At 38.7% G+C, this 20867-nt stretch overlaps 1 protein-coding gene across 3 annotated transcripts in view; it reads right to left on the bottom strand.

Annotated features, from left to right (window-relative positions):
• Window positions 1–20867, bottom strand: part of LOC149250011 (S-adenosyl-L-methionine-dependent methyltransferases superfamily protein) — a 325303-nt gene that overhangs the window by 205890 nt on the left and 98546 nt on the right. For all 3 annotated transcript variants that reach the window (XM_089458885.1, XM_089458884.1, XM_089458883.1), the window contains exon 4: window positions 12892–12978. In XM_089458885.1, coding sequence (XP_089315011.1) covers window positions 12892–12978 — 87 coding nt within the window. The remainder of the gene's footprint in view (window positions 1–12891; window positions 12979–20867) is intronic.

Below are 20867 nucleotides of genomic sequence, written 5' to 3'. Positions count from 1 at the left end.
ATCTGATCTGAATATCTACTATGTAACCCCAAGCATCATATGAGATTTTATCATAGACAACTCACAACCACATCATAGCAAGATATATCATTTAGCCATATAAGCATCATCACCAAGGACTATTAACCATAATGCCAACAATGAATTATTAAAGGCATATGCTCCCCCTCAACCTGTGCCATCTGTTAGATCTGATCATGCATATATCAGCAATAAGCATCAAGACATCAGCATCATCAAGTTAGGATCAAAACACTTCTAGACATCTTACAAGTATCAAAACATTTCCACACATCCTCAGCAGACTGTAACTGTTAACCAATAGAGCAGATAATAGACTGAATCATATCAGGTCCTTTTTCTGAGCCAGTCTCCACTGCTTTTCCTCAGACTGACATATACGTGACTTTGCAGTGTCTAACTCACGTATATACGAGACTTCCCTTTATGGAACTTGCGTATGAGATTCAGGATACTGAAGTTTTACACTTTCAGCTCCCTCTGAGTCTGTTATGTCTGTGCTGTGTTGTATCTGAGTACATTGTGCTGTGCCACATCTTTCTGACTGTACTTCCTTCTTCTTCCATATCTTCAAGTGTGATGATGTTTTCTCCTTTTGGTGTGATGTTCGTCCTTTGTTCCTGCATTCCTTTGCTATATGTCCAAGCTTGTTACATGCATAACATCTTACATGTTTCATATTCCTCCTGTAGCAATCAGCAGCTTTGTGACCAAACATATTGCAAGAAAAGCAATATCCATTGAAGTACCTTGAATGTGATGATCTTTCTACATAATGGTCTTGAACTCTTCTTCTTCTACATCTGGCTGAAACATGTCCAAGATTATGACATACATAACATTCAACATTATTCATAGAAGTAAAAGATTTTCTTTGAAGAATTTCTTTCCTTGGTTGATGATGAGATTGACCTTTCATCTCCTTGTTGATCATTTTGGATTTCTCTTTATAGTTCCTTGCCTCACCTTGTGAACTAGATTCACCTTCAACAGATTCATGAAAACCAAGACCAGTCTTGATAGCAGGAGACCTTTTACTATTAAGAATATCATCCGAGGCTTTAGTACTATCTTGAAATCGCAACAGTTTATCCTTTTCTTCTAATTTACTTTTCAAGATATTTACCTCAACTTGAAGTTGTTCTTCCTTTTCAAGATATTTACCTCAACTTGAAGTTGTTCTTCCTTTTCAAGATATTGCTTCTTCATGTCTTCTTCAGCTTTCCTTCCTTCTTCCAACTGATGCCTTAGTTTGAGAATCTCCTTTTCTTGTTCTTCATTCAGATCCTGCTGCATTTGACGAATTCTGAAGGCACATTCTAGCTGAGATTTTAAGCTGACAACTTCGTTTACCTGTTTTTCATTAGCTTGGAGTAAATCCTTATTCTGCTTCTTTGATTCTTCAAGATCTTCCTTTAGCGAGCGGATCGTGGCTTCAAGACTTTCATAGTAACTTGATCTATCTCTGAGTTTCTTGATGGTTGTGCTCCTTTCATTGACTTCATCTCTTAGAGATGTTACTTCATTCTGCAACTTTTGATATTTGTCCTTGAATAACTCTCGTTGAGCCTTTAGTCTAGTAACAGCTTCTTTGAGGGCACCACTCTTTACGTTCAGAAGTCTTTCTTGTTCACTAATTTTGTTTGTCAGCCTGTTAAATTCTGCCTCTATTTGATATCCTTCTTCCTCACCCATAAGAGCACATTCAGTTGTTTTGTTATCACTTCCATCTTTTCCAAATGGATAGATAGCTGGAACATCAAAGGATAGCAAAGTCGTACCTGATAGTTCATCTTCATTTTGAAATGATTCTGAGTCTGATTCTGAATCTGAAGTGCTTCTGCATAATCCCCAATCAATACACCCACTGTCATAGTTCTTCTGAGATGCCTTCTTCTTCTTAGGTGCTTTCTTCTTAAGCTTCTTTCCCATAGCTCCACGGATCTCCTTCAAGCGATCAAGCTTCTACCAAAGGACCTGCTCTGATACCAATTGTTGGAAATAATACTGAGGGGGGGGGGTGAATCAGTATTATCAGATCAATAAAACTTTTTCATTTTCATACTTCAGAATCATATACGCTACTTCAGTTAAGTATACCCGCGTATATACGCTACTGTGTCTATTGCAACTAGCGTATAACCATTAAACTCATGATTCAGTTATGTGATCTTCAATGGATGCATCAGAACATTATTAGCCATATTAACAGTCAACAGTAGCAGTAAAACAGATAGATCAACACACATAAGCAACACACATGAACACCATGATATAAGGTGGAAACCCAATGTGGGTGAAAACCACCTGCTGCAATTCGTTTCTATCTTCCTTTATTAAGAAACTTCTTTTACAATGTACTGGTGCAGTTCTTTACCAGCACGCAGGCTACAACCTGCAGAAGGCTACAACCTTCTCTCGTTCTCCAAACTCTCCTGGAAGGGAGCTACAACCCCCTTTTGCTCTTGTACTAGCTAAGATACTAGTACGTAGGCTCCGACCTACAATCTTCTCTCCTCCAGGTACCACATTTCATAAATTTTCAGATTGGATACTCCTGAAGCACAACACTACAATCTGAAGGCCACGTTTCATCAAATTTTCATACTGGGCCCATAAATATCATTGAAGCACAAAACAATCAATACTAGCATCATCAATCTCTGAATCACTGAAACCCTGTCAACAACATAGTCACCAGAACACAGAGTAGAACTCTGCGATAACAATCAGATCCAACTGTACCATCTAAATTATGCATCAGAGTGCATACGCTACTTGGAAGTGCCGAACCTGCGTGTATACGCAACTTCATCAAGATGAACCAGCGTATATGTCATTAATCACTTATTCATAACTTTGCTGCACTTCCTGACTTCAGACATAACTAGATTATGACATATACAAGGATAATATATGCGTTAGCACCCAGATCTAGTCCATCAGATCTCATAAATATGAGTCATTATGATCCTGATCCAATATTAGTTCTCATCCATCACAATCACCCAAACAATATATACAGAATACTGACACCTTTAAACTGTCATCAGAACCCTTCAACAATGAGAACCACCTGTAACTTCAAATATCATAGCTCAAAAGGTATACGCTACTACAATGAACTCAACCTGCGTACATACGCGCTTACACCAAATCCAACCCGCGTACAGATCTATAAATATTCAATCATGACTTGCAGCGATTACAAACTTAAGTTATACCTAGTTCAGATCATTGCATGCATCAGTATTCAGATCTAGAATAAACATAATCAATCATAAAGAAATAGTTCATTTCAAACCATTTGATCCCGATCTATCCTTAGATCTTGTTCTCCATCCACCGGTGAGATCCCTCCTTAGCTCAGATCAAGCAATGCATCATCAACCCATAACCTGCATACTGGATCTCATACTTCCTCAGATATTCAAGACTTTTCGGATACCCTTGCCTAATGATCTTCTTCTCCTTTTATAGTCTTAGGCCTTGCTCAATACCACGGTCCAAAACCATAATAAATCAATACCAAGAGCCCAATACTTGGGATCAACACACTTGTCGAGATACCATGGTCCAAAACCATAGGTTCAAATACCGAGGACTAACTACCACGGACCAAAAGTAAGCTTTCCGACATGTACGCGCTTTTCCGTGCATAAAACTGCGTGTATACCCTACTTGGTATATAGCGAACCTGCGTATACGCGACTTGGTATATAGAGAACCTGTGTGTATACCCTACTTGGTATATAGTGAACCTGCGTATATACTCTTCTTTCTTCATTCTTTGTAGTCTGATCATCAATTCTTTGCTACTGACCTGCTGCACTATAATCTGTCATTTTGCCATCAAGGACAACACTTGTCTCATAATGCCAACAAGAAGAACGTGCTTCTTCGTGGCGGCAGACAGAAGGAAATTTGCAGGCGGGAAAAGGCACGATCTTTTGCAAAGAGCTTGGAAATTGAAGGACGTGATGGTAGGCAGAGGGGATCAATAGAATCGTTTATGGATGGCTGAGCTGGAGAGGAAGAGGGTTTGAATGGCAGATTTCGCAGCAAATGGGATAGACGTGAGGCAGTTGGCAGCCTGGTAGAGAGGCTCAGCTGCGCTGGTTTGAGTTTGCTGAATGATGATCTGACAGTGAGAACTCAGGAGCTGATTATCAAATGAAACTGATGTGAAAATTTTTCCAGATCTGAAAAACCCCTGGACAGCGAAACAGTGACCCTGCAAAACTTTCAAAACTTGTACCTGCAACCTACAATAACAGAAAACCCAGAAATAAAATATGCTAGAGACAAAACCCTAAAGCCAACTAAATAATTACAGTATTTACAGATCTAAGGCTCTTTAGTAGCCAGATTTATCAATAATCACAGTAATATTATCAGAATTTAATTTAAATGTAAAACGCTTCAGAAAACCCTGCATGCATTCATAAAAAATATTTCGAATGATAAGCCCGGGATCAAGAACTAGCTGGGCTCTTTCAGAAAACACAACCTGGGAGTTGGCTGGTTCAGCCGAGAACTTCCCCTAACGCCCGGTAATCTGAAAAAAGGATTTCCTGCACAGCTTAAATTCAACCATCAACATAGAAAGAGAAAACAATAGTGAAACCCCGATCAAATGGAGATACCTGCCAATATATTTCAGAATCTAAACTAGCATTCAAAAACCTCAAAGATCAGACAAGATACCTGTGCCTAGATCAATCTTCATTAATCTATCATTAATGGCTGAAAATAAAATCATGCAGAACAAATAGAACAATCTTACAGCATTTTCAGAAGAGTAACACCAGCAAGATTTTTAACCCCAAAGTCTTCTTTATTGCACCAAAAAAATGAACTACAAGAGAGCTTCTTCAGCACAAGACTCCCAGATCTTCTGATCTCAAATGACCCCTAGCACCCTATTTAAAGGAAATGATCCCAACGGCTAGTTCGATTGATCCATGTCGAAATGATCTCGACCGTCGATGAGGATCAAGACATCTCTTAATCTCATCCGTCGAATTTGTTAATTCATTAAAAAATGAAATTTTGCATGTATTTACTCAAAATATTATTATTTTATTATTTTTTAGGGTTTTTGCTTTATTTTATAATTTTTTATTATTTATTATTTATTATTATTACTTTTATTTTTTTATTTTTTTATTTTATTTTTCAGTTATTTATTTATTTATTTTTAATTTTTTAATTTTTAATTCATTTTTAAATGGATCCTCGAACTTAGCCTTTGGAAAAATCACCTAGGACCTAGGACTTAGGATTCATGAGGGGATTTAAAACATTTTCCAACCCTCAAGACACTTTACATCATGACTTTTACAATTTTACATCTTAAGGGGAAAAACCCATTTGACATAGACCCTCATAAACCACCCAGTTCTGCGACACAACTATAATCTAGCAGATTAACACACTAGGATTCTCCTAAGATTCTAATGACAAAATCCATCCCGGCTTTGGGGTTAGGCTGAAGGAAAACTCTGCCGATCATGGATCGGTGAGACGAAAAACCTTCCGGAACGTAGATTATCACTTAGAAAATTAGGTCCACCTAGGCAATTTACATACATGACTCATATCTGCTAAGATTATTTACAATTTATACATGCAGACTGGGTTTACAACATAGATTGATCAAGCTGTCGATGACTGCAGAATGGCACGGACATGTCGATCAAGCGCTACCCTTTTTGCAAAGAAAAGGGGGTGTACTGCTATGGGCAGTTGACCAGTAGTGGTCAACAAGGACCATCTAGGAGAAAAATTTTCTCCTATGGATACTACCCACAAGTAGTGTGTAACATGTCTATGAATACACCTACGATCACCAATCTAAAGAAGTTGAGTGCTTCAGATTCATAATAGGTGGATCACACATTGTACAGGCAATTGATTAGTTCCTTGCTATGAAACCGGCTTTGTTGAAAACCCCTGTCGTATCCTAAATCTGACGAATCAAACACGATTCGCTAGGATACGTGTCCTCGAAACGTGTCCAAGCTTGTCCCACGCGTGTCCGAGTGTGTCTGAGGAGCGTGCCCAGCGTGTCCCAATTTCGGGACACGTGTCCCCTGGAAATGCATGTCGCGCGGCCCATAAAGCCTGGTTTTTGCTCATTTCTCCTTCATTATTTTCTGTCTCTCTTGTTGTGGGTGTGTGGGAGTGACTAGCAAAGGGTTTGGGAGCATTTTGAAGGCGATTCAAGCAACAGGTAAGTGCATTTAGCTTCTATTTTTTTTGCATTATTATTACAATAGTTTGCATGTGCATTTTTTCTTTATTTTTTTACTGCATTCATGGCTCAATCAAGGGTAGCAGGGAAGGGGCAAAGGAAGGGTAAGAATGTCCCCATTGGAGATGCCCTTCCTGTTCCAATTTCATCAGGGTCTATAAGTGTTCCCTCTATTGGAAGTGGGGTTGCAAAAGCAGCTTCAAATGTTGAGGGAAGAATTAATTTAGAAAGACAACAAGCTCAAGAAAACAAATATCCCTTGTGGAAGTATGTCACAAGAGAGCAAGGGCCAGGCAACAAGTTGAAGGGAGGAGGCAATGTTGCTTGGAAATGCAACTATTGCAACAATCATTTCATGAGCACTTATTACCATGTGAAAGTTCATTTGTTGGCTTTACTAGGTTGTGGAGTTAGAGCATGTACACAGGTGTCTTTAGCTAAGAAGAAAGAAATGGAAAAAGAGGCCAATGCTCGTGTGGCAAAGGCGGTTGCATCATCTAAAAAAACAAGAATGATGATCCCCTTCCATTCTTGAGGAAAAGCAGCAACAAATTTCCATTTGACAGTTTTGGTGGGGGACAAGTAGCAAAAAGAAAGGCAGTGGCACTTGGTCCAATGGGCAAGATTTTTCAGAAAGAGAAACGGGAAGAGCTTGATCTCACCATTGCATTATTTTTCTATCAGAACTTCATATCCTTTAATGTTGCACGTTCACCTTTATTTATTGAGATGTGTCAAGCTCTAACTCAAGGGGCTCCATCAAGGTATGTGCCTCCTGGGTCAGAGAAGCTTAGAACCACATTGTTGACTAAGGCAAAGAAAGAGGTGGACAAAATGCTTGAGCCTATTAAATCAACATGGCCAACATTTGGGGTTAGTATTGTTTCTGATGGATGGACAAATCCAGCATGCCACCCACTCATCAACATTATGGTGTCTTCCTTGAATGGTCCATTTTTCTTTAAATCAGTGGATGCACTTGGACAATACAAGGGTGCACAATATATGGGTGATTTGTTCATTAAAGTTATTGAAGATGTAGGTGTTGATTCTTGTGTGCAAATCATTACAGATAATGCACCTATTTGCAAGGTTGTTGGCATGATTGTGGAAGCTAAATATCCACAAGTATTTTGGACACCTTGCATTGTCCATTCCTTGAATTTAGCACTTAAATATATTTCTTCTGATGTGCTTTGGATTGGAAGTATTATTGAGGATGCACGGCATATCCGCAACTTTGTATAAAATCATACAAATGCCCTCACAATCTACAAGGAGTATACCAATCTGTTGTTGTTGAAGATTGTAGATACACAATTTGCCTCGTCATTCATCATGTTGAAGAGGTTGAGGGAGGTCAAGACCGCTCTTGGGGCATGGTTATTTCAGAGTTTCGGTCTTTTTGGAGGAAGACAGATCAAGCAGCCTCAAAAAGAGTGAAGGACATAGTGTTAGATGATGCTTGGTGGGAGAGGGTAGATCTACTTATTAAAATCATGGACCCTATCATTTCTTTGCTACGATTTGCAGACACAAAACAACCCATCCTAGGAGATGTTTATGAGAAATGGATTCCATGATTGAGTCTGTAAGGAGTATTATTTTACAGAGTGAGTGCCCCGAGTATGAGACGTCATCAAAGGCCTTCTTCACCACCATACAAGATATTCTTGTCAGCAAATGGGACAAGAATTGCACACCTTGCATTGTTTGGCTCACTCATTGAACCCAAAATACTACAGCCATGAGTGGTTGAATGGTGGACCTTCCCGCAAATTCCCTCCTCATATGGATGGTGAAATTTCATAGGGGAGGAAGGATGAATTGAGGAGGATTTTTCAGGATAGGGCATCCCTTGATGAGGTGGAGAATACCTTTGTAGAGTTTTCCATTGGCACTGATCGATTTGCAGGATATGATGTTATTAGAGACAGGGGGGCTAAGAAGCCCTATTCTTGTTGGGCAACTCATCGAGCAACAAGCCCTCCTCTACAACAATTAGCCATGAGGCTTATCTCTCAGGTGACTTCATCCTCTTGTTGCAAGAGGAATTGGAGCACATATAGGAAGGTGTATAGTGTCAAGAAGAGGAGGCTTGAGCAGTCCAGGGCAAAGACAATGGTGTATGTCCACACCAACCTTCGTCTTATTTATAGGTAGAGGGATGAGTGTTTGAAGGGAAAGACAAAGATGTGGGATGTCTTTCCTGATGATATGGGTTTGGACAGCAGTGTTGAGTTGGCATTGGCCAACTTGGATCTTAATGAGCCAGTGCTAGAGCCTGTCACTTTTGATGATGGTGATATTGTTGAGGGGTCATCCTCCACACCAGCAGATGCAGAGATGACATTGGATACAGAGGAGGAGGATGCAACAGAGGAGAGCAGTGGTGACCATGACAGTGATGTTGATTTTGATGATGATGATGATTGATGACTCATGAGCTACCTACTGCCTTGTACTTGTAGTTGTTTTGTATTTTCCATTGGCATTGCTACTACCTATGTAACACATTTTGATTTTGATGACTTAATGAGAAAACTACAGTTTCTAGTTTTCCTCCTATTGGGTCATTGATGAATTTGTCACACTTACAATTGTATTTGTATGCATAATGTTACTTTGTAAAACTTACAAATTTAAAATTTACAATGTAGAATCTAGATCTGTCTGAATTTGTATCATGAATGAGAATTTGTGTAAGAAATATCTAATATTTAATATATATATATATATATATATATATATATATATATATATAATGATATAATGTGTCCTGTTCCAAGGGGTCAACGTGCCCGTGTCGGACACTCGAATCTTCGTGTCCTGTGTGTCCATGTCACTGTGTCAAGTGACTTAGGTTCCTTGATGTATCTGGTAAACACTAAGCTGAATATTTGCTTTGTTGTAAACACCCTAAGTCAGTTCATTCTGCAACCAAGGCAGGTGCATTGGATTGCAATGAAGCATGTGCTCAGGTACTTGTGTGGTACAGTGGAGTATGGGCTGAGATATGTCAAGAGTGATAGAGTAACATTGCAAGGGTATACAAACTCAAATTGGGCAGGGCAGTGCATAGGAAAAGCACTCAGGGTGTTGCTTCAGCTTGGATTAATTACGATTTCATCGTTCAGCAAGAAGCAGGCTTCTGTGGCAGTTCATTCGGCAGAGGCACAGTGTATGGCAGCAAGTTTGGCGAGTTGTGAGGCTATTTAACTTCACAAGTTGCTGACAAGTTCATTTGATTAGGAGTTGGAGACCACTGTGATAGACTGTATAATCAATGTTGCATAAAAATCTCAAAGAATCTAGTGTTCCATGACGGGTCGAAGCATATTGAGATCATATACCACTTCATCAGAGACAGGGACCAGATAGGAGCAATCAAGTTTCAGGAAAGCTCCACAGATGAGCAGGTTGTAGATATTTTGACCAAGCCCTTGTTGAAGGGGAAGTTTGTCTTCTACAGAGATAAGCTAGGAGTGGTGTAACATACCTTCCTTTGCTAAGAGGCATTGTTGATGTTTGTAGCAGTGAACATACCTTCCTTTGCTAAGAGGCATTGTTGATGTTTGTAGCAGTGAACATGTATTTCTGCATTGGTTGTGTGTCAAGCATGCAGGAATTGTCCAAAGCCTGCTTAGGAAACTTGCTCAATTTATTAAGGTTTTTCTACAATTTAGCCTAATTCTAGCTTAGGAAAAGCACATTAATTAAGTTAGTTAATTAATGTCGGTTATTGAGCTAGGAAAACTAAGGAAATGTAATTTTAATTATATTAGTGAATTTGTTTTACTTTCAAACGTTGATCTCAAGTGGATTAGGATTTAATCTTAGCAATTCATCACATTGGAGATTAGGGTTAGGGATTTAGCTCAAAGAGAAATTATAAAAGCAGGCCTAAGGAGATGAGAAAGACACAATTTGAGAAAGTGGTTTTTCCAGTGAATGTGATACTTAAAACCAAGAGAGGAAAGCTGACAAGAGATATTTCTGCAGCAAGGAAATCACCCCAACACAGGTCATACAACTGATTTTGCAGGGCCATGTCACTCGTGGAAGGAGGTCAAGAAGCAGCCTCACACGTGCCACAGATCCAGCCATACTGTGTGCATGAGTTGAGCTTCAGTGCGCACAAGGAGCTGTATAGTTTCGTGGAGCAGGGTTGCTGGTTGGAGGATTGATCCAGGGATTTTCTTAGGGCCATATAGGCCATATGGGTGCCTAGTTTATTTCAAAAAACTTACTGTAGCTTATAATTTTCTTAGTGGGCCATTTTCCTGGTTAAGGAACCTTCAATGTTATAATAAATAAAAATGAAGATCAGTTGCAGGAGAATTTTCTGTGTGATCGATTTCCTATATTTTGCATTTGCTGTCTAAATTTTCTGAGTTAAAAATTCTAGTATATTTTATATTCAACAATTGCAGAAATATTTTCTGGGTTATAAAAATTACTAGGAATTAAGATCAGATCTCGAATGGAGAGTTGGCAAAGACTTTTTGGTGGCAAGGGGAAGACCCAAATCTGATTCATGTAGCTTAGCTTTTGTTCAAAGGAAAGGAAGCATGCTTTACAAAGGTGACCCTTATTTAAAAGGAGTAAAAGTGAAAAGAGTGCCTACACATTAAAACAAAAATGAAAATGAAAAGATTTTTTTCTACATTATGAAATTTTATTTTTTGTTTGTGGGGAGAATTCATTTTCCCAAGTTCATTTTTTGCAAAAAGGAAACAAATACATTTTTCTTTTTGCATTCTTGTGAGGGCCCTCTCATTATATGTGCCCAGCTCAAGCATTCTACAACCTATTGAGGGTCGCATTGAACTGCTCCTCTAGGAACATAGTGAAGAAGAATAATTGCCCTGGAAACACCATGATCAAGGAAAAGACATGCTCTGAAGACATCATGAGAAGAAGATTGATTCATTGTAGAATACTAATGCCAAGCATCATAAGGAAAACACTTTTCTGCACGATACATTACAGAGTACTAATTCAACACTTCAGTTATCCCAATTATCCATTACGACTCTGAAGTTTGGCCCTACAGTACCACTCATGAGGCTTGGAAATGGAATAAAATTGAGCAAATCCAAAAATGCTTTATAACCTACAGTTTAAAAAAAAAGGTAACATGCCTTAACCCGTTCTGTTGAATAAACTTGGATGTACTTCTGTGGAGTCTAAAGCCATGATTAGACATTTAAATTATAAACACAAATTTCTCAGGTTAAGGGAAGCTAGGGTCCCTGCCTTTATTTCTATTATGAGCTATAGCCACCACAGGCTTAAGAAAGTTTGAGCTAGAGATTTTGAAACTTGGCTGAACTATTGAAACATAAAAGAACATAATGAAATTTATCAGCTCTACAATATTAAATCTTACATCCTTATGCACTTTAAAGATAAAACATGAAATGGCAATGAGATCATTAATAAGAGTTAAAATACTACAAACAGTTTATAAATCCTACTTTGGTTGACCAAAACTATTTTTCCAACAATATGAGCTTAAGGAAGAAAATGAATGTTGGAAAAATCAAGACCACTTCTAATGAACTCCATAGTGAAACTGGTTGTTGGACCAACCGAAGATACGAAGGAAGTTTAGAATGAACACCATTTCCTTTTAACTTGCCCTACCCTTGATACTATAAGACATAACTTTACCTGGTTTCATAACTTAATTACATTTCAGGGCCTCCTCGCTTGTGAAAACCCTAATGATCTTGGTACTTGCATTTCCACCATGTTCAAATAAAGAAATGACATTCTCAAGAATATTTACTATGTTTCCCTTTATTTGTTAGTTAGACCATATTGGTCTTCAGAGATGATAAACATCATCATCGCTAATGACCCAGTCTCAAACTCCGACATGCATAGAGCCCTCTAGAACAATGTACACTAGATCAATTTGACACCTCCCCACATTGAAGTAGGGCCATGATAATGAGGTATTGGGGTTCATAACTCCCAACAAATCCAAAAAGTGTTTGTGTTACCCAAAAACAAATGTTCTTTACAAATATAACTTTATATGATTCATTCTTCTCTGTAACAAGAAATCATGTTAAACATTCAACACAGAATGTGATACCACTAACATAAAACCAATACACTTTTGTTTACCTTTTCGAAGGAAAGAAGTTAACTCTAGAAAGATTCAAGCCTAAGCTAAGCTACTACTCTTGATGAAGAACCTGACTGTCGTTCTGAAAAGAAGGTTTTGATGATGTGTACTATAGAAGGAAAAAGCATAATATTGTGCATTCAACCATAATCTTAAATTAGTTTCTCATCTTTCTTATATAAGGAATACTTTAAAATCCCATATTAAGTCTAAACATTGTAGTTTTCCCTAATTGTCAATTTCCATTGTATGCTCTCTTATGAATTCACACTTTGACTTCTCTAACATAAAGAGAACCACAATCCGTGAACAACTCCATCTTTTTGCTTATAAAAAATGGAAATCACTTTTTGGAACTTTATACAGTTTCACCACTGATTATCAAACATCCAATGCATGGAGTTGTACAAAATTTTGCAAGCAACTAATAACCTTCTAATCAAGTACTGAGCATTCAATCAAAAAGTATATTCACCACTGCCAAACTTGTCCTTGCATCTCGAGGAAGAGTGAGTGATTGCGCAGAATGAAGAAATTCCTTCAATGAAGTTGGCCAATTGTCCTTTCAAAAAAAAACAAAAATGTAAGGCAATAAAGTTCTTTAAATACCTACATTGTGTCTTACATTAAATCACATAACAAGAAGTAGAGAATATGTTTGGTTGCAAAGTCATTTATTTTTCAAAACCAATGTTTTCAATATGGTTTGTCATACTCTCAAAGTTGAACAATACAAACCATAGAGAAAAAATTAAAAGAGAGAGAACAAAGCCAAACACAAAAAAATCCTTCTTGTGTATACAGAAATCAAAATAAAGTTGAAACATCCACTCTTAAAACCCATCACATCCCCTCTATTTAACAAAGCTTCCATTATCCAAGAGTGAGAAAACGAGGAGCAAAGCCATTTCTTGTTTATTCTACTTTATAATTTCAAGAGGTTTAGATTGCCTTCTTGATGGTGCATTACTGGTGTACAAGAGAAAGCCTCACAAGCTGAAAGAAAGATTCATTGATATTGCATAGATGGTGTATAAGGCACAAGACCATGGTAGGCTACTAGGATTAATCATGACATGGCACCCTTATGAGAAATAGATAAAATGGTAAATGAAACACTAGTCCCTCCTTTCTAATTATTAACTAATTAAATATTTGTAAGTGATGATAACACCCTAAGTATTAGTTTATGCTAGGGTTTATAACTTTGTTTTACATATAACATAACAAGTGGTTGGCTTAAAAGTGTTAATGATGGACTCATATGCTTACTTAAGCATTCGCACTACCAATCAATAGACATCTTTGTTGTGTGTGCGCTTAGTTTTGAAGAAGTTACACATGGGATTCTGGCTAAGATAAGACTATATGGCAATTGTTGAACTAATTTTGATGGCACTCTTACTATGTTTTTCATTTTCTAATTTCTAATGTTTATTTGTGGAGTCTAACCATGTTGGAACAAAGTTTAATGAAAGAATGAGATATTTATTTCATAGTTTTATGTTGATATTTTTCTATGATTTATAACATATGTTTCTATCCTCTTCAGGACTATGGTTGTACCATTGTTGCATCTAAATCCAAGAGAAAATGCATGCCAACACTCATTGCCTTAAGACGTTATCCAAGTTAGAAAAGCATAGAAATGGATATCAAAGAATGCCCTCTTCATAGGGTAGCATTAATTGTTGATTTTGTAGCCTTGGAAGACCTTCTACATTGGCTGTGTCTTAGCATGTAGAAGATATTTGATTGCCTCTTTAGGTGCTTGCTTGGTGGAGTAAATGATTTTATGATTTCTTTCGTAAGGTTAACTTAGGAAAATTACATGTTATAGCTGCTACAACCCCCCTCCAAAATAATTTTTCCTATGCTTTGATTTTGGAGCCTCCCTTCTGTCTACAAGGAGCTTATCATTCATTGTCGTCAAGTATTCATGCCAATGTTGAAGACTTATCCTTCCATGTAGTGCTTGTGGTGTTTTGTTTTGACCTTGATCTGAAACTTTTCCAACACAAGTCACCTCTTGCCTTGAGCTTGCAATATTGTCGGCCTTCCCTCTTGGAACTGTGCAATCCACTGTCTCTAGAAATTGCGTTGAGCCTTGAGGATTTGAACTGCGCAATCATGGAAGGCAGACCAGCCTTGAGGATCTAAAATGCGCAATCATGGAAAGCAAGCCAATATTCAGCTCAGAAACTACACAAAAGATTCTCTTCCCCTTAGAAACTACGCAATTCACTGAGGCAAGGTATTGCACAAGCCCTTGAGCTTGGGAATTGTGCAATCCCATCTGCCAGTGTGAACGGGCAATTTCCCAAAAAAACAGAGTTGGCATCCCTAAAAATAGGAGTTTCCAATTAATGTCTGGTCAAGTCCACTAAGTTTCTAATTATGACTTTCAAACAAGTGGTACTTTTTCCTTGGTTTTAGGAATGTGCGTCACAAACCCTAACTCGCCTAGATCTATTTAATAGACACCCCTATAGCTCATTTGTACAGTCGATCTTGAAGCTCTAGCCTTCCTAAGGAGATCAAGGAACTTTCGACTAAGTTTGCGGTGCTTTTCCAAGAAAGTTTTGCACGTGTCGCTTTTGTTGCTTTTTTTGTTGCTTTTGCTTCTATGAGTGTTATTTTGCCTGTTTCTTTTCATAGTAGTCGGTGTTTTAACTTATATTAGCGTAAGTAACCGGATTCATCCTAAACCCCCCACGAGTCTGAATCCTGCGAATCAGACACGATTCGCTAGGAATTCGAATCCTAGAACAAGACACAACGTGTCCGTACGGTCCCGATTCTGGGATTCGAATCCCCTAAAATGAATCACATGCTATTGCATATACCTTTCTGCTTTTGTTTTCAGCTTTGTAAATATTTCTATGTTAATATAAGAGGTATTTATAAAAAACAATCTATGTTTCTTTGAGCTTAGCTGACTTCGTAAATTTTCATGTTTGATCTATCAAAGAACTCGGAGATGAAATTATTATGTCCACTTATAGAATTTCCAAACTCTAGAATCTGAGAAATACTAAGCATTTCTTAAGACAATAAAGTGAAGGAACAATAAGCAGTATTTGGTGAGATTTCCCTGGAGATACAGCATTACCTTAAATGAAAATCCAATAGTTTTGAAATAAGATGATACCAGCATAGCAGTTCAGATCATTGGAATCATGTTCTAGAGATAAAATATTGTTTTCCATTGGCAGAACTGATGTTAGTCTTGCTGGGAATCATCTGTTTGGAGCTTCCAAATATGGTATTAAGTGTGAAATATTTCCAAGTTCTATAAGCAGGCATTGTTGTGAGAGGTTAAAGATTTTAAGTAGTGAGGATAATAATTTTTCCTTATTGAAACTTGCTATGAAGTTTCCTAAAGGCAGAAGCCAAATTCTAGTGTAAAACTTATTGACCTGAAAACTCAAGTAGTAGGAGGAGGAGGATGCAGAGGAGAGCAGTGGTGACCATGATGATGAGGACATTGATGCTGATTCTGATGATGACTCTGAGGATTGATGACTACCTATTGCCTTGAGGCTTGTATACCTGTAGTTGTTTTATATTTTCTATTTCTATTTGCCATTGGCATTGCACCAGCACTACCTATGTAACACATTTTGATTTGATGACTTAATGAGAAAACTACAGCTGTCAGTGTCTTTATCTTACTATCTTGTAGTTGTAAGTTGTCTTTCATGTATGAATCATGATTTATGTGACCACGTCACCACTGACATGTCTTTGAATTTTGTATGTACTATGCATGCTATAGATGAAGATCTATGTTTGAAATCAATGAATTTGTATCATTAATTAGAATTTGTGTAAAAAATATCTAATTTTAATATATATATATATATATTTTAATAAAATAATATATAACGAATCCTACGTGTCCTGTTCTGGGGGTCAACATGCCTGAATCTGACACTCGAATCCCCATATCCTACGAATCTCGAATCCCCATGTCAAGTGACTTAGATATTAGCTTGCACAAGAGTTGGTTCAATCCATCGTTCACCTTTTCCAAGTGTCGCATTGATTTCTTGCTTTTTGCCCACCAACAGTTGGCACTGCTGGGACACTTGGTGCATGTTTGTTTTTCCTTTTGCATGCTTGTTTCTGGCACTCAATTTTCACTAATCTATCACCCCTTTGCCAAATCTACATTCTCTCGTGTTGTCACTGTTTTTTCTTTCCCAGGCAGATTTGCAGAATCATGGCCAGCAGTGGCCTTCTCTTACTGCGCATTTTGCATCTTCAAGAGGAAAGCTTCGAGCTTGGCCTTTGAGACGACGCAATGCATAGTCACTATGCTTGCACAACTGCGCATTGCGCAGTCCCAAGCCTCAGCCCTCACCCCTGGCCACTGAGACTGCAAAATGTGCAGTTCCTTCCCTTAGTCTGCCCAGTTGGGATTGCGCATTGTGCGCAATCTCAAGCCTCTAGCTGCCACCTTGTCTTTCAAGAGCCCAGTCGCCCACCTTCAGTCCAAGAATTGCGCAATATTTCCTCTCAGTGTGTGAGTTACTGCCTAGATCTTGTTGAATAGACTGTTTTGCTTGAGTTAAATTGTGTTTGCCATGAGTGCATCTTGTCAAACAAGTACTGCAGCTTTTTGAGGTTATTTCTCTCCATCAGTTGTTATCATCATGGCACCATAGAGATCCGCCTCAAACGACACCACAAAGAGCATCACCGGTGAAATAGTTGAGAGTGTTCTTGCCACTATGCCAGTTCTCTCAGACACTCAACAATTCAATGAGAAAGATTCAAACATTACATGGCACACAATGAAAGATGTTTTCACTGCAAACAGTTACAAAGTAGATCTTGAGTATAGACAAGTTTACATCAATGTCCAGAAGTCAAGGTTGCACAAGATTGCATGCAGGTTTCCGGCCCTTCCTTGCGCAGACATTGTCAACTGGATCCTGTCACACAAAGATGTAAAGAGCACGACCCTTAATAGTGCCAATGGACAAAGGCTTGCCTCTTTTATGGCACGTGATTTTCAGATTATGTATCATTTGTCGCTTCCAGAAGCCTACATGGATTCCCACTTCTATGCAGTCACCAGTTACCTGAGCACAAAAGATGTTGTCAAAGGTTGTGTGAAAGAGCCATCCAAATTCTGTCAGACACCTAGCAACACTTATAAGACCAAATCTCTCAGGAAGGCATTTCAGTACTTGATATTTCTATGTTGTCAGATCTATGGTCAAAAGAGTATAGAGACCTTTCCCGAAGGCTAGTCATTCTTGCTGCATCAGGTTGTGAAAGAAGGAAAACCATTTAACTGGTCGAACTTGTTGGCTCAACAATTGAAGATCCATGTGACTAATGCCAAGAACCCTCCTAAGGGTAAGCAAGCCAAGTTCTACATGTTTGCTTACTTGTTGGATGCAATATGTGCTCAGAACTCTTTTCCTGGCATGAGTTGGACTTGGTCACCAAAGGAACCTGTTGTGCACATTTACTGCAAGCTGCTTTCAGAGTGCAACTACAAAGGAGTCATGGAGAAGCTGACTAATCACTTCCTCATTCCATTGTATAAGATGAGCTTTGAGGAAAAGCCACCTTGCATGTCCCATAAGGCGATGGAAGCAGTGTCCAAATTCATTGATTGGTTTGTCTCATCGGATGGCACTTACCTCAGAGTGTTCGGCGGTCAAAAGTCTTCACATCTGCTACCGAGGTATGCCACTGACAAGTTGGTCATGCAGGAATTAGCTTACCATCTTTCCACAGGTTAGTCAAGGGTGTTGCTGTTGGAAATAATACTGAGAGGGGGGGGTGAATCAATATTATCAAGTCACTTATTTTCTTTTTCAAACCCAGATCATATACGCTACTTCAGTTAGATAAAACCGCGTATATATGCAACTACAGAGAAGGAAACCCGCGTATGCAATGCAGACTTATAATTTAATTTATCTTACTGATGTTGATCATTAATCTGTGTATTAGGATCAAATAAATAGTAACCAAAAACAGTAAAACAGATCTGAAGACAATCACACACACAAGAACACAAAATATAAAGTGGAAACCAAATGTGGGTGAAAACCACCTGCTGCAATTCGTATCTATCTTCTTTTAATTAGAAAATTATTTTTACAATGTATTGGTGCAGTCCTTTACCAGTACGCAAGATGCAACCTGCAGAGAGCTACAACCCTCTCTCGTTCTCCAGCTTCTCCTGGAAGGGAGCTAGAACCCCCTTAGCTCTTGCACTAGCCAAGATACTAGTACGTAGGTGCTGGCCTACAGAAGGCTACAACCTTCTCTTTCTTCTAGGGACCATGTTTCATAAATTTTCAGACTGGATCCATGAACATCAATCAATCATCAAGAATTTCTGCATCAAACAATCTCCTTTTCACCAATTAGAACTGAATCAAGTAGATACTTTTCTGACAGCTGTACCCAGAACACAGTGACAGTGACCACACACCAAATTCTGAACCCAGAACACTGCAGCAATAAACGGAAGCAGCTAGATCACAACTCAAAAGATATACGCTACTTCAATAACCTGAAACCTGCGTGCATACACTTTTGTGTTTGGAGAAACCTGCATATACGCTGTTTTTATTCACTGAACCAGCGTGTATATGCTCCCTCGCTTCACTGAACCTGCGTACAGATCTATAAAGGATAATTCACTCTTTCAAATATTCAGACATTAATTAACCCAGATTATCAGATTTATAGATCAAGCATGCGCCACATATAACAGATCAAAATCATGCAAAGATATTATCATTCAAGCCTAATGATTATGACCCATCAATAGAACTTATCATTTTCTTTGCGCTAAGGTTCCTCCTTCATTCAGATCCAGATCTGCACCATAACCTCAATCACCAATATTTCAGATCTAGCACTTATTAGATATTCAATTAATTCAGATGATCCTTTGCCAAATGATCTCCTTCCTCTTTTATAGTCTTAGGCCTTTCACAATACCACGGTCCAAAACCATAATAAAACAATACCATGGACCCAATACTTGGGATCAACACTTCTGACGAGATACCATGGTCCAAAACCATAGGTTCAAATACCAAGGACTAACTACCACGGACCAAAAGTAAGTTCTCCAACATATACGCGCTTTTCCTTGCGTGAAAGTGCGTGTATACGCATACGCGCCTTTGTAACGTCTAACCCGCGTGTATACGCGCCTTCGTCTAGGTGAACCTGCATATATATCTTTTTCCTTCATTCTGAGAGCCTGTACTGAGATCTGTCACCAAAGTGAGTTGCCATCAAGGACAACACCTATGCCATAGCTCTAAATCAGTGCCACAATGCCAACAGTTGCAAAGGAAGAAGAAAGCACCTTGGCCCACTCTTCCTTTGAAAATTGGATTGTACGAGGTCAAGGACAACACCTGTGCCATAGCTCTAAATCAGTGCCACAATGCCAACAATCTCCCCCTTTGGACTTGATGGCAACCTCAAGATCCTCAAAGTCATTCTCCCCCTTTGTCATCAAGGACAAAGGGTTGTGCTCCCCCTGAGTACATGCTGAAATCTCTGCCCTGCTGTGCTGACCATGCTCCCCCTGATTGTAGGCAAGATCTGCAAAAAGATGTTCTTCAAGAAGAACCATGACTTATACATCATAAAAGACCTTCCTATCACCAAAAGACTCAATACATACATCCATCACCCAACCAAGTGGGGATCATCCACCCAACCAAGTGGGGATACATCAGAAATTTACATATGTCAACCAAGTACATTACATCTTCATCCCAGGCATAATGGAGAAACCAAAATAGGCCGTTACATGACCTTGACACCATAAAAGACATACATGACATAGAGACGAAATATCTAGAGCAAGACTTATGAAAGTCACCAATAACTGATATCAGCAACATCTGACAATCACCATTCAACCATGTTTTCCTTCTGTTCTCCCTCTGCATTTGTTCTACCTGAAACCAACAACAGTTGTGAACTTGAACCAAAAGCTTCTAAGATAATGCCAACAATGCATCATTAGAAGTTTATCTGCTCCCCCTGAACCTGTGCCAGATGGTCTCTGTCAGACCCATATCAGACTATCTTCAACCAGAGCCTGTCCCTACTGATATCCATCAAGCCTCCATATATGCGACTGTCTCTGCACAAACCGGTGTATGTACGCGGATCCTCCTCAGGAAACTCGCGTACACCCATTTTTCTCTGAAACAGACAAGTTTTAACAGCAAGATGATGCATCAACTACTCCCAACTTCTGTCTGAGGTATTCAAAAGTTTCCCTGGGCAGTGGTTTGGTGAGTATATCAGCAACTTGTTCCTTAGAGGGAACATACTCCAGCTTGACCTTTTGTTCCAACACTTGTTCCCGAAGAAAATGATATTTGATAGGTATGTGCTTAGTCTTTGAATGCATGACAGGATTCTTTGAGATACTGATAGCACTTG

Source organism: Pinus tabuliformis, chromosome 7, assembly GCF_031772625.1.
Source record: "Pinus tabuliformis cultivar Carrire ecotype Pingquan chromosome 7, CPIR1, whole genome shotgun sequence".
In the NCBI taxonomy this organism is placed as follows: Eukaryota; Viridiplantae; Streptophyta; class Pinopsida; order Pinales; family Pinaceae; genus Pinus; species Pinus tabuliformis.
The sequence above is the reverse complement of the archived record's forward strand: the minus strand, read 5'-3'. Positions and strand labels throughout refer to the sequence as shown.